The sequence below is a fragment of the Lissotriton helveticus genome, chromosome 5_1 (assembly GCF_964261635.1).
Source record: "Lissotriton helveticus chromosome 5_1, aLisHel1.1, whole genome shotgun sequence".
Classification (NCBI taxonomy): domain Eukaryota; kingdom Metazoa; phylum Chordata; class Amphibia; order Caudata; family Salamandridae; genus Lissotriton; species Lissotriton helveticus.
The window spans coordinates 791845555-791860661 of NC_136065.1; the positions used below are offsets into that span (position 1 = coordinate 791845555).

General features: G+C 49.1%; 2 protein-coding genes across 11 annotated transcripts in view; one reads left to right on the forward strand and one right to left on the reverse strand.

Annotated features, from left to right (window-relative positions):
* SGPL1 (sphingosine-1-phosphate lyase 1) overlaps positions 1 to 2401 on the reverse strand; it is a 405741-nt gene extending 403340 nt beyond the window's left edge. Inside the window, exon 1 of the mRNA XM_078643255.1 lies at positions 2054 to 2401. Within this exon, the coding sequence (XP_078499381.1) occupies positions 2054 to 2101 (48 nt within the window). The 5' untranslated portion in view covers positions 2102 to 2401. The remainder of the gene's footprint in view (positions 1 to 2053) is intronic.
* A 72-nt stretch (positions 2402 to 2473) lies between these two features.
* Positions 2474 to 15107, forward strand: part of LOC144754917 (protransforming growth factor alpha-like) — a 1071904-nt gene continuing 1059270 nt past the window's right edge. For 4 of the 10 annotated variants that reach the window (XM_078643262.1, XM_078643259.1, XM_078643267.1 and 1 more), the window contains exon 1: positions 2478 to 2613. The gene's annotated coding sequence lies outside the window, so the exon portion shown is untranslated. Of the gene's footprint in view, positions 2684 to 15107 lie in introns of all 10 variants that reach the window. The other 6 variants (XM_078643261.1, XM_078643269.1, XM_078643263.1 and 3 more) reach the window with 4 other exon arrangements.

The following is a 15107-nucleotide window of genomic DNA, read 5'->3' on the forward strand; positions in this document are numbered from 1 at the left end:
TCTAAAGAAAGTAAAACAGTATCAGAACTGCAGTTCAAGCCCTCGTGCACTCACGTCTGAATGAATGTAAGGCCCTACTACATAGTCAACCAAACTCCGTATTGGGCCCCCTTAAGGCCATCCTGCACACACAACATGGCTCATCCAGGGCCTGAAGGTATATGATCACATCACCGCCATTCTAATGGAACTCTATTGGCTGCCCCTGCCTGCCCACACCCTCTCAAACCAGAAACATCGTTTATAAAGCTATCACGACCAGCACTCTGCTTATCATGCAGACAAGTTTATCATCATGTCTGGAGGATTGCGGCACACCTACAGACTGGACACAATCAAATTGCAGAGAAAGAAGTGCATCCGGACTGCCTCAACCCCGCTCCAATTTAACAGTTACAACTCACCTCTTTAAAGAACACTGTCACAATGTTGTAACCATCCTCAGCCTAGCTCCAGCTCCTCTCACTCTCTGACTTTATGCTCGTCTTTGACAAATGTTCAGTGCTCCGCTCTGCCTTTTGGCTAGGTTAGCGGTATTTAAGTACCATATACATACAACTATTCCTTCTATGAGCAAGGGACTTATTAAAGTGGCAGCCTTAAATAAATCATTAAAAGCCTATGCTACACAAGAGATTTCAAAGCTCACAACCCATTCCAAAATATCTTGGACTTCCACATGTATGTATGTGCACAACTAATTGTGGTTCTCTGTAGATACACCTGTGGTGTTGGAATTACATTTCACAGATGTGTCTGCTTATGATGCTATCCTGAGCTTTTCCTTTTCTAAGGGATATCCTCTCTCCTTCCAAATCTGTTCCTGGCAACCTAATCTGAATTTCTTCCTCTCAAACCTCTCTTTTTTAGCCTCAGCTTTCTGGAGAGCGAACTGAAATGTCATTGTTTTAGCTAGGATTGCCCCACCCGAGGGAATAACTCCAAAAGTTGGTTACAGTGGTAACCTAACAATCAATGCGTGAGGAACGGTCTCAGAAAAATAGTGGAAAGCAAATTTGGGGGCACAATGTAAAATTACCATTTGTGAGACACACAGAGTATCATGTATGTCACTGATTTGGGCAACAATAAATACTTGTAATTCAGTTCCAATATGTCCCAAGGGGAGAATGTGTGCTTTACAAAAATACGTTATGTTAAACATAGGTGTGTCTGAGCTAAACTTGTACTAGGGGATCGACGAGCACTGGCTACCCAAATTCTTAACACTCTAGAACACCTTTTCCAACTGTTCCTTAATAAAAAAAATAAACAAGGATCACCCTAGTCTTGCTCCTATGAGTCCTATTCAACCTTTCCAAACATAGATTAAACAGATCTAAGGACATTGTCTCATGGTCTACTCCCAATTACCTTGTATCAGCATAGTAATGTGCCGGTAATCCTATGCTCAAACTGAACATATTCTTCTGTTCAAATTGAACCCGGGACTTGCACATCCCACCACAGCCATAGAGTGTCAGAACCCGTCTGAAGGGGGCACGGGGTAGACAGGGGCTATTTAGCCTCCACTGTGGCAGTTAAGGTATTTTACCACTGATGTCCAGCGGTCTGTCCTATTATGGCTGTGCAAACTGGGCGAAATACAACTCTTTCCACACTTGGCTCTTGGAGAAGTGCGTCGAAGGTAAAAGGGGATTTCTTTGACGCAGGCACAGGGGGGGGGGGGGGGGGGGGTCGTGGTGAATTCCTTGTTATGGTCATTGCTTTGTAAAGGGCACAGTGGGGGCATGGGGACAATCTTGGAAAGACATTACGCTACTGCTCTAGTGGAAGGTTATGTAACTACTTTAAACTAAATTTCAAAAGGGTTATACAGCGTTTCGCTTACAAAATTAATAAAGTCTTCTGTTGTACATATAGGAAACTGTGGCACGCTTGCTTGAACAGGACCAAAACAATGTCCTTAAGTGCGGAAGTGACTATTAATATAGTTTGACTGCTCCACAGTTTGACAACCAGCTACTGGATTCCATCCTTGCTATGGACAGTGTAGGCTAGGAGTTACTCTCCTTAAGCAGGGCACACTCACCTGCATCTCTTTGCTGAAAAGAGGGCTCCCATCTTCTTGTTCTGCCATGGTCCTCTACTTCAATCTTCGCGAGGGCACCCGGATACTGGCCGGAGCGAGGGCTGCACTGACCGCAAACTCGTGCAGCACTGTCTGCCGTGCTGTCTCCCGGAGCTCGCGCTGTGTCCTCTCTTGCTGGCGATGCGCTTCAGCAAGCTGTCCTCGCTCAGCTTCGGATCCAACTGCCAGAAAAACCTCCCTGACCTCCTCAGCCGGTTGCCCGGAGCCAGATTTCTCTTCAAGCTGTGCGCCTCACTTCAACCCCGGGCAGATCTAACAATCGATGCCGGAAGCGACTCCGGACTCCCCTTATCTCAGAGTCTCAGCTGGCCTCCTCCTGCCCCCTCCCCTTCGGCACACAGCGCCTCCCTGGATACCAGCGCCAACGAGTGACGAGGAGGCAAGAAGCAAGAGGAGCACCCAGGCGTTTCGAAATCGCCGTGGCGCGACACCTGGTGGGGAAGGCTCGGAACTGAGTTGTTGCCCAACTAGCTGAGAAAGGGGAGGCCTGACGGAGTACGGTGAGTACCACGCGCACCACCTGTTGACTCTTCGCTCCAGTGATGGAGGCGACATTTTCTGTTTATGAAGGTAATCCCATTTAAGTGAGCGGAGAATTAACAATTGTATAGTGATATAAATTTGATAAGAGAGAGACCCCGTTGAAGTCTTGGAGTGATTTTGTTTGTCAAGCGGGTAAATATAAATAGAAAGAGATCGACGCTCACCCAGTGAAAGCGAGTTGAACGGTATGAATTTATGAACATGTCAACTTGTCCTTTCATGTAAAAGGACTGGAGTAAGGCTTTTTCTATAACATATTGATTGAGAATGGAGGGAGATTTTGAAAAAAAGTCGGAGACTATATTTTCCAGTTAATTTATATTGAAGAGGACGCACTTATAGGCTGGAGACTGCCATAATAAAACCGTTTTGGGCTTTAACCCCCGCACTGCGACCATACCGTGGGAAACATCTTCCCCAACCACACTGCCCTGGTATCCCAATAAAATTAGCCAAAAAGGAGTTATAGTTGTTGTGGTTGTTGTTGGCCACAGTTTTATTAGGATTGTATACAGACTGGATATCCGGTCATCGTTAGCATGAACCCTGGACATTGTGTCATTTGCGAACTGCCCTATGTGGGTCATAAATCATACGTCATCATCATACTGTGCAGATCATATTGTGGTACATTCAGTTCGTAAATGGCACGCCAAAACCAGTTCTTTTGTTAGTCCTTGGTAGTGTTCTTTGTCGTGTTACTTCTGGGACCACCATTTGGTTGGCCACCCACGCCGTCTGCGTGTAGGAGGGGTAGCTTTTCCACTGAGTTAGACCCCCAACTCGCTACCTTTTTGGGCCCTGCCGTCCGGCCGCGTCTGGGCCGCGAGCGCCGTCTCCGCTTGCTACTCCCCTCCTTGGCCCGGCCACCTCACCCTGCCGTGCGGCATCCCAGAAAGAGTGGCCTTCCTTGTACACACCACCCTGTCGGTGTGTCTCCTTAGCCAACCATTGTACCAATTTCCGCTGACTCTCGTGTTGCTGTCCAGCACTGCAACATTTGCTGGTTCCTAGGTGTGGGTGGGTGGGTCCAGAAAAGGCAAGGTGCACCGCTACACGAAGTTAGGAGCTATCTGGGGGAGCGGAGGCTTATATCCACCCCCTCGATATTCCCGCCATCCAGGTGCTGCGCCCCGATTGGAAGGTTTGTACCTAGCTGGGCCCCCCCATTGGCCGGGGGTTTTGGCGCCACCGTGGCATTCCCGCGAGGGGTGTTGTGCGACACTTGCTGCTTCTGGACGCTTTTGGGTTCCCAGAACTGGTTCTCCCACTGGTTCTCGGCGTGGGTTATAGCGCCGGCCCCTGAGCCTCCCCCCCCCCTTTAGGGGGAATGGCGGCCTCTGCGATAAACCCCGCACTGCGCCCATACCGCGGGAAACATCTCCCCCAACCCCACCACCCTGGTATCCCAATAAATCTAGCCAACAAGGAGTTGTAGTTGTTGTGGTTGTTGTTGGCCGCAGTTTTATTAGGTTTATATACAGACTGGTTATCCGGTCATCGTTAGCATGAACCCTGGACATTGTGTCATTTGCGAACTGCCCTATCTGGGTCATAAATCATACATGTCATCATCATACTATGCAGATCATATTGTGGTATATTCAGTTCGTAAATGGCACGCCAAAACCAGTTCTTTTGTTAGTCCTTGGTAGTCCTCTTTGTCGTGTTACTTCTGGGACCACCATTTGGCTGGTCACCCATGCCGTCTGCGTGTAGATGGGGTAGCTTTTCCATGGAGTTAGGCTCCCAACTCGCTACCTTTTTGTGCCCTGCCATACGGCCGGGTCTGGGCCGCAAGCACCGTCTCCACTTGCTACTCCCCTCCTTGGCCCGACCACCTCACCCTGCTGTGCGGCATCCCAAAATGAGTGGCCTTCCTCGTACACACCACCCTGTCGGTGTGTCTCCTTAGCCAACCATTGTACCAATTTCCGCCATGCCGCAGGGCGGCTAACTTCTTTCTGCGGCTCCCCCCAGCTAGTGTGATTTTTTTTTCTTTTTAAATCTACAGCCTGCAAGAGCCATAGCGCCCCACAGGTTATTCTAGAAGACTCTCAACCCTTCTTCTGACAGATGGACTCCGTCCTGGCCCTACAGCTCCGGGCGCCCGGGGTGCATCAGACCATGTCTGATGGATTCCATACCATTGGTCTTGCAGAATTTGTGCATTGCTATGTTCAATTTCCTTCTGGCGTTGTCCACTGCTTTGTTCGACTCAGCACCCCTCCACTGTCTCCTGCTGATCATCTCTGACCATACGATAGTCGGGCCGCCGAACCATGTGGACACCTTTGTGAGGTCAGCCTGAATGGCCTGCCCCAATGCCTTTCTACCCATTTGTGCCAGGTCGTTGCCCCCGAGATGAATGATAAGAATGTCCGAGTGCCATGCTGCATCCGACAGCAGTTTTCCGAGTGTCACTGGCAGCTGGCTCCAACTCATCCCTGGCTGCCCCAACCAGCGGATGCACGTGTCTCTGGGTTTGCTCGCCACCCGCCATCCTGTGGCCCGTCTGCTGCCTGGACACGAAGGAATGGCCCACTACCCACACCAGCAGGGGGCGTTTGCCTGCTGGGGAAAAAAATTGCAAAGTCATGCGGTGGTTGCAGCCCTGAAAGCGCCCCCACAAACTTCCCCCCTTTTCCTTGGGGGGGGGGGTGTGTCCTATGACACCCTGCCATTCGGCATCCCAAAGTGACCTGCTCTGCCACTCACCCTGCCGTGCGGCATCCCAAAGTGAGTGGTCCTGACCCTCGCCAGTGTGTTCTAGACTAGCTGTGTCCGGATGTAGCTTTTGTATACCCGGGACCTCCACCTGCCCACTGCCTGGATTCTTTCCTCTGGCATGCCATGCTGTGATGCCAAGGTAGCTGCGCCGATCCTGAAAGAGTGGGGGGTAAAGGCCTCTGCAGACAGCCCGGCTTTGGCTAAGGCCTGGCGCATCACAGCTGTAAATTGGAACTTGCTCAGGTTGTCCCAATCTTGATTTTTTGAAAAATGGCCCTTCACCCGCTGGGCGTACTTCCATGTATCTGAACAAGCAGCACACTGCGCAGTACTTGCTCCCTCTGATGCAATGCAGCTGTATCACCGTGCCCTTTCCTGCCTGGTCTGTTTTTGACCTTATCCGAGTTATCTCCACTGAGGCTGCCCTGGGTCTGATGTATGTGGCTTGGAGGCACCGCCACGCTGGCCCCTGCTTCCTAGGTGCCACCAGCTCGCTGATGCGGAAAGCGCCAAAGAATGCAGTGGAAAATGCTGCTTGGAAAATTTGGAGCTTGAATTTGTCGTTTGCACACAAAGCCAGCGCCTCCTCTGCTGGCCCAATATTTGAACATCAATGGAACGCCTACCATCCACTTTTGCACCCTCGGCTCTTTTCCACCTCTTCAGTGCTGCCTTGGGGTAGAGGGATGTGGTAGGATCTTCCCCCGTGGGAATTTTTGTAAAATAGCCTATGGCTGCCAAATGGGCCTGTGCTCATGACCATGACATCTTGGTCATGAAAGACCAATGTATAAATAGCTCCACTGGTCTTTGTGTCCCATCCCTGTCAGTCAGTGAGCGTATGCCCCCTATCCTCATAATTGTTGCTGCATATTTCTTGTATCGTCTAGCTGCCTCAGGGGTAAGGGCCTGATTCACCAGAGTAGATAGATCTATCCCCCCAGGTCCCACAGGTGCTCTGGAAAATGGGTCATCTCCTTGTCTGCACCTGTTACCAAATCCCTGAATCGACTCATTTGTGACCTGGACAGGGCATCCGCTACTGTGTTGTCCACCCCTGGTACATGGCGTGCCTTCAGATCCAAGTTCCCCATCAGCTGTAATTTAATCAACTGTCGCATTAGCCTTAAAGTGTCAGGGCACCTTCCTGCGCCTTTGTTAATGGCCTGTACTACACCTTTGTTGTCTGACCACAGAGTGAGTTTCATGTCTCTTAGCTCCTGTTTCCGTACCGTCAATGCCACTATAATCGGGAACAGTTCAAGGAATGTTATATTACTGGTGTTGCCCTGCCTGTGCCTCTTAACCGGCCACTGGCTTGCACACCATTTCCTACCCAGGATTGCCCCGAAACCCATGCTCCCTGAGGCGTCTGTGAAGAGGGCTATCTGCTTGGCTGTCACCCATCCCTCTCTCCATATTAGGATGCCGTTAAAGTCTGTGAGGATTTTGTCCCACATTAGTAGGTCCTGCTTGACCCCTGCCCCTAGGTGGACGTGGTGGTGTTTGTGGGGGATGCCAGAGGTCAACTATGTGAGGCGCCTGGCGAACACTCTCCCTGCGGAGATTACCCTGGCCGCAAAGTTGAGCTTACCGATTAACCTTTGTAGTTCACGGAGCGTTGCCTTGTTGCGGCCGCATAGGCCCCTGACCTCCGCCCTGAAATTCTCCACCTTATCCTCAGGTAGTCTGGCTGTCCCTGTTACTGAGTCCAGCTCTATGCCCAGAAATGTGAGTTTCGTGGTGGGACCCACAGTTTTTTCAGGTGCCAAGGGGATCCCCAGACCTTCTGCCAGCTCCTCAAAAGCTGCCAGTGTGTTCCCGCAGTCGGGCGACTTGGCGGGACCTGTGAACATAAAATTGTCCCGGTATTGGAGCTTCCCAACCCCTGGGTGTCTGATGTGCAGGGCCCATTCCAAGAAGGCAGCAAACTGTTCGAAGTTTGCGCAGGATATTGCACAGCCCATAGGCATGGCCTTAACAATAAATAGCTCCCCCTCCCACTAGAAGCCTAGAAGGTGGAAACTAGAGGGCTGTACTGGTAGGAGTCGGAAGGCGGACTCAATGTCTGCCTTGGCCATGAGTGCCCCCCGCCCAGCTGACTTCACCAGGTCAATCGCATCGTCCACTGATGCATACACTACTGAGCAGGCCTCTGCGCTTAACCCGTCATTCACTGATGACCCCTCGGGAAATGAGAGATGGTGGATGAGTGACCTTTCTTTCTCAATTTTCTTGTGCACCACCCCTGGGTGTTCCTTTGCAGTTTTCAAGTTGTTTGCCCCCCCACCTCCTCCCCCCCAGCGGTAGTGGACCTGTGAATGGTATGATGAACCTGTCTTCAAAACCTTATACTAAGACTGCAGCATCTGCTTTGTTAGGGTATTTGTTTGCCAGCCTGCAAAGTTGTTGTGTGTTAATTGGGAAGCTGGCAGTCTTGCAGTCCCCGTGTCTCCCACCCCCTTACCCTAGGAGTGATAGTGTTTCTTTTTCTTATCCTTTCTGTTCCCTTTTGGTTCTTGCTTGGCCCGGCATCCCACTGAAGGGTGTCCTCCTCCACAGCTGGAACACTAGTGTTGGAATTTGCATGCTGTATCCCACGTGCAATCCCCGGCATCATATTTCCAGCAAATTGCTGTGGCTCCATTGGAAGAGGGTGGCTTCCCTGTGCTGTGCCTAGCCCTGTGAAAGGACTTTCCCCTACCTCTGTGGTAGGAGCTCCAAAAGGACTGGTCGCCTTTCCCCGCCCTCCTCATTCCATTCCATATCCGGGTGTCTCTGCATTTTTAGCCTGAAGCCCTTGTCATATTCCAGCCATGCGTCCCCGGGGAAGCTGCCTCTGCGCCCAATGAATATTGGCCTCATTGAGCCATAGGTCTGCTGCGCAGCGCGGGAATTTTTCAACTATGATGCAATCCATGATCCTTAAGGCATCCAGCCAATTATCAAAGTTACTTTCCTTCCTTGCGCCTCGCCTCTCCCTTCTATCATCATCTTTTTTGTCGTAAGTTGTGAGGTCTAACCCCTCCAGCTGAATCTGTAGCAAGGAAAATATGGCAATGAACTCTTTTCGCCATATCTTTTCCTTAACCGCCAAAGGAATCAGGCTTGCTAAGCCGGTGGCTCTTGTGGTCAGGGAGGCAGGGCCAGGGGATGGGCTGCGCTGGGCTGCTTGTATTGTTAGTGTACCCCCATGCTTCCACTGGAGACCCCTGTTCGCCCTGGGTGCCCTGCGCTACCTGCCCCTGCAGTCTAGCCTGTCTTGCCCAACCTGGGTCTAATAAGTGCCACGGCATGCCAGATGTTTCTTCTGCGTGCTGCTCCCCAGCCCCTTCTACCCCCTGCCCCAGGCCCTTAAGTAACAGGGGAGCCATTGATTTAAAACATTCTTGTATAATTGTGGTAATATGCTTACCGCTTGCCTCTCTGCTGACTGCTCCGTTGTGTTCCCTAGTCATCACTGGTGCATCCACCGGTGGACGCTCTCTCCTCTGTGGCTTCTTCCTGGGGGCTTTCAGTTGGGGCTGCCTGGTGGCTGTGGTCTTGCGCTTCTTGGGTGATGATGGACCCGCTTCATCGATTTCCCCTGCCCCTGACCCCTCGCCTTTTTCTTGACCCAGGTGTGGCTGCAACCATTCACTGCCATGGACTGCTGATACTTCCCGGATGCGCTTCAGCAGCTCTGCGAGTTCTTCTGGCTGCTCATCTGCCATTTCACTTGGCGGGGTGCTACCGCCCTAGGATACAGTAAATAAAGCTGCCCCTTTTTTAATTTGCGCAGGGTATTGAAGTTGACCTGGTTCAGGGAGGGAGGCTGTCTTGTTCCTACCCTCCTCCTGCCTTGTGCACACATGACCCGCACCTCACTTGTGCTTGGATGAGGCTGCCTTGTTCCTGCCCTCTTCCGCAAAGCTGCCCGCACCTCTCTGGTACTTGGATGTACCTGCCGCGCCCCCCCTTGGTGTAAAGCGAGCTAATCAAGGCACCCGCCGAGTTGGTGAAATCCTCACCGGGTGCCGCTGTCTGCCGTGTTCTCCCGGGTGAAATCAAGCTCCTCCAAATGCTGCCACAGACTTGCACGGAAAGGCAGGCACGCTCTGTTCGACCAGCCGAGCAAATAGTCTGCTTCCGATGCGGTCGATGGGGGGGGGCCTCACCGTGAGTTGCTGGCTGCCAGGGGCGGTCCGTTCGCGGGAATTCTCCTCGAGGACTCCGCTGCTCCTGTTTCAGCGGTGGTACGGGGTGTGCTCTCGGCTCGTTTTCTACCACAGGTGCAGCGCCGTTGATGGGACAGGACCGCCCTGCCGAAAGCTACCCCACCGGTCTCCCCCTGCTCCACAGCGCGCACACCGCTCCGCTCTGGTCGCGGCTTCGAGCAGGCGTAGTCGGGTGCCTCTCAGGGGGTGATGCGGCGGGATGGAACGACCCCGCAGGACCGCAGCCTTTCGCAAAGCGTTCCCGCCGCGGTCACCGTCACTGGGACAGGGGAGGCGTCGTTGATGTGCGGGAACAGTGCGGCGGGTCCCGCACCTGGTGAATGCTTCTTCAGCTTGAGCGGGCGCACCCTTTGCCCAAGCACCGGCTGAGCAAAACTTGCTTTTTTCTTCTTTGGCAAAAAAAACCCCAGTCTAGGTCTCCTCCGGCAGAGCTTCGCCTCGTGGTCACCAACAGTTAGTTCGTCCAGAAAATGCAAGGTGCGCTGCTCCCCCGCTCCACGAAGTTAGGAGCTACCTGGGGGAGCGGAGACTTATATCCCCCCCTCGCTATTCCCACCACCCAGGTGCTGCGCCCCCATTGGAAGGTTTGTACCTATCGGGGCTCCCCCATTGGCCGGGGGTTTTGGCCCCACCGTGGCATTCCCGCGAGGGGCGATGTGCCCCACTTGCTGCTTCTGGGCGCTTTTGGGTGCCCAGAACTAGTTTACCGACTAGGGCTCGGCATAGGTTATGGTGCCGGCCCCTGAGCCCCCCCCCTTTGGGGGGGAACTGCGGCCTCTGCGAAAACAATCGGGAGACTTCCACCTGAATTGCCAATCCTATCTATTTTCTAGGTAGACTATTGTTTTAAATATTTACATGTATATATCACTCATGCAACAAAACAGGTTCTGACACCTCATCAAAGCTTTATTATATTTATTGAAGACTACCGCAACGCGTTTCAGCCGTGCTAATAGCCTTGATCACACAATGGGAATACCATTTTTTCGAATTTATATGTGTTTACGTAATAACACAATCATAAACATAGAAAGTGAAAAATAATAACAAAAACGAAACTTCCCTGTGCTTTCCACCCGCTCTTTTCAATTTGGTATAATCAATATGCAACATCAAGATTATTAAATATACAATAATTTCATGGTACAGGTTCATGATTCTCGCCATTTAAACATTATCTACAATATAATCTCAAAAGCTTTTAAGATGTAAAATCTTTTTGCCGTTTTGTATGATAATTCATTGTAACAGAGAGCAATACTGGGAACTATAGTACTGTACCTAATGTACATTAATACAGTAATTATCAAATTATCTCATCATAATCATTCATAAACATCTTACACCACTATTACTATTCTGTGCACAGGCTATCAAATCACAATCCACGTGGTTACAATACCGCTATGATTATCATACTTTTTTTGTTTCTCTCAATACTCCATCATTCGGAAACTGGACTAACAGTTTCTGACTTATTAATATTTGTCATGAACATCATCACACAGTCTCTATTTTTACCTGGTGGGAAAATTCATACAATTTTTTCATAGAGTTTGCTACACACATAAATTATTTTAACAATATTACGCACCAATCAGAAAAAGCAAACCCAAAAGACCTATAATATAAAAAAAACACCCTGTGTCCTTATCCATTCCTGAAGATTTCTTAGCATTAGAGGAAAGTGTACAAATCCTCTTCCATATTCAAACCCTTTGGGGACTTACTGTCTAGCTCTAAAATATACTTTGATTCCAGCTGTCTCAGCATCTTTTCTCTGCCCCTGTAAGATCTAGGTATGGAATCAATCACATAATATTGTAAGACCTTATCATTTCCTACCTGAACCTCATTGAAGTGACGTGCTACTGGGCATGTTTTATCTTTATTCCTAATAGCCTGTATATGTTGTAAAATCCTTTTATGTACCTGGTGTACTGCTCCCTACCTAAATAAAAGGGCATGAACATGTAAGCATGTACACTGCAAATTCTGTTTTACAGTAATAGGTGCCTCTTATTTTCTTTTTTATGTTATAATTTTTTATTAACATTTTGAAAAAGAAAATTACATCACAGGTACAATAATGATAATATTAACTTGCAATTTGAATGATATGAGTAAATATATTGAAGATATGGAAAAGGAGACAAGAAGATTCTTATGCGATACGTACTTTGCACCAATAAATAACGCATACAACTATAGAGATATGTAACAGGATAAATAATTAAATAAGTTGAATATAGAAAATTTAAATATTTAAATAATGCAAGCAATAAATATAATAAATATACAATTCTTACAAAAATCAAACAGATGATAACTCATCAGATATATAGATTAAATATATAGATTGAATATCATATATAAGTACTAGTAAATATAAATATTACTATAATAAATCTCCTCAGTCATCGAGAAGTAATTCATTTAAAAGATCAAAATAAGGTATACAGAGGAATATGAAGAATGAAATGCGGAGGAATGATAATATAATAAAATAATAAGATAGTAAAACATGAAAATGATAAGATAATATGATAAGATAATAGGAAAGCGTGAGATCCAGGGGGGAGAAGGGAGAAAAAGAAAAATTAGATCAAGTGTCAAATGAAATCATGGGACGTTAGTACCAGTACTTGGGGTATTATCACCAACATCTATGCCACTATTCAAGTTCAAGAAGGGCGCCCAAATAAGCAGAAATACATCAGTTTGATTTTGAAGATTATAAATTATTCGTTCATGTGATGCTATTTGGAACATAGTTATCAACCATTCTTGTGAGGGAGGGCAGGAAGATTTACAATGTCGTAAAAATACATATTTTTGCTGTAGCCATTGTTGTGTGAAATAAATGACATTGAGGTTTGGTGAGTTTTGGAGATAACCAAAGAACATGAAGTAGAATAACAGCAGGAGCGAAAGATATAACGGCATAGTAGAAGATAAAAATGTTCCCACATATGACCAGAAAGGTTGGACCAGCGGATATTCACATATAATGTGTGTTGAGTCACAATTGGTGGTACCACATCTCCAGCAATTGGCATGGGGAATTAAACCAGCTTTCTTTAATCTTGCAGGACACCAATGCCAATCATGAAGAATTTTAAATAAACAACATTTAAGTCTAACTTCACAAGTTCTTTTGTCTACATTCTCCACTATTTCCTCCCATTCGCCAGCTGTGTAAGAATTTGAAAGTCGTGACTGCCACTTGAATTGTAATGTCTGTGATAAGGGCTGAGAAAAAAGATGTGATATAAAAACTCTGTACAAACCAGATAGCACTCCTTTATATTTACCCCAAGTTTTTAGATATCATACTATGAGCATCGGGGAGGATAAACCTAATTGTTTTATCAAGCATTGCTTAAGCTGGTCATATTTTAAGGATTGATTTGATGGAAGACCGAATTCATTTTGTATTTGTGTGAATGTTTTAAAGTCACCAGTATAAATAATTTGGTCTAAAGTTTGAATACCTGCTGTTTTCCATAATGGCCATAATAGTACCTGTGAGAAAGTGCCATCTTTCTTGCATGGTATGCCCCCACTTTTTGCTGAATGGCTGACGTGCTTTGACTGATTGTGCCCTAGGCTCCTGACAATCAGGTGCCCAGGGTCTGCTTTCCTTCCCTAAAACTGTGTTGAAACTAAAACCCAATTGGCATCCCTGACCACATGTCAGCCCCTGGTAAATGGTACCCTGTAGCTTGACACATACATCCTGCCTTTGCAGGCTGAGTGACTTGGTGCAGAACCAATTAGAGAGTCAACATGGCCACAAATCCCTGTGTACCATGCCCACAAACCCACTGCCCTGGCATACCTCAGTCACCCCTCTAGCTGGGTGCACTATGGCAGTGGTGTGGGCACAGGTGCATGAGCCCTGTGCCCCTACCATACCCAGGGCCATTCCTGGCACTGTAAGTGCAGTGTTGCCATTAATAGTATATGGTGCTGGGAGGTTGTCATTATGAACTCCACAGCACCATAATGGCTACACTGAAGACTGGCAAGTTCGATATCAAACTTCTCAGCACATTAAACCCACACTGATGCCAGTGTGGAATTTAATGTAAAATGCACTACAGAGGGCATCTTAGAGATGCCCCCTGAAACGTAACCTACAATCCACATCTTGTCTGAGAGGCTGCCACACAGCAGACCTGTTGCTGGACCCCTGGGTGGAGAGCCCCCCCTCTCCTGGGCCTGCAACAATGCACATCCTGGGTGATGTGCTAGGTCTCCTCCCCCAGGATGGGCAGGGTGAAGCTTCAAAGGCATACCGCCTTTGTGAGCTTCTCCAGGCCACTTGCTGTACTCAGCAACTGGCCCCCACCGGTTCTGACGCCCACTCTGGTGGGAAGACTGGCGGAAATTCTACGTGAGGAAAGGGGGTGTGCCAGCCTATGCCAACTCCACCCCTCAGGTGGGAGAAGCGAGGTGAAGCACAACTCTGAGCTCCGGTCATCTTGAGGATGGGGAGCACTGCCCAGTCAGAGATAGGCTCCTGCCCCCCTCGCCCAGGAGAGGAGCAGGACAGGGGATGTACTCACCTCAGGTCCCTGCCTTTCCCTTACCTGTAACGCTCCTAAATGTAGTATTTAGGGGCACCCTGAAACTTCCTTCCTCAGATCCTGATTTGAAAACAAGAAAGAAGATCAAGAAAAAGAAGACCCGCCGTGCAGCTGTAAACAAGGGGATGACACCAACTGACTTGGCCCCAGCCCTACAGGCCTGTTGATCCTTGAACCTGCTCCTGCTAAATCCCGGTGACTCCTGCGGACAGCAACCTTGAAAACCCCGGAAGACCTGCCTGCCTTGAACCTCTTAAAGACTGGGACTCCCATGAGCAGTGGTTCTGCTCAAACAGCAATACCCCTGGTGCCAGCCAGGAACCGCGAATCCAGCACACTCTGCACCCACCGAGCCCGGCCTGTGCCTGAGTGGACAAAGACCCTGAGAACATCCCCCCGGCGATTCTGACCTGGAATCCAGTGCCCAAGGACCCTCCTCGGTGACCCAGACGAAGCCTGCAGCCTCAGAATCAGGGACCCCTCCAACGGCGACCAGCAGAGGGTAAGATTTCACGATGTCAAAAGACACCCCTGTACCCGGCGCCCCTTGTGCCCAACTCTGGGGTACCTACCTGTCCTCCAAGATACCAACTTACCCCTCGAAGTGTTGGTCGTTCCTGAAGAATCTCCATCCCCGAGCCTGAAGCCTTTGTTCACTTTCCAAGATCTCCATTGAATAACATTGAGCGCCCGACTGGTCAAAAGCACCCTGCACCCAGCCGCCCGAGTGCCCTTGCCAGTGCAACCTTGATCCTAACCTACTTCCCCTTTTGCCCTGAGCAAGTGACCAGGAGACCAGCTCCCACAGCTGCGTGGCCTGCTAGCCAGCAGCCACCAACCGAAGGCCCCCATCCTCTCATTGGATACCATTGGGCCTAACTACCTCTGCACCCAACTGCCCCAGTGCCG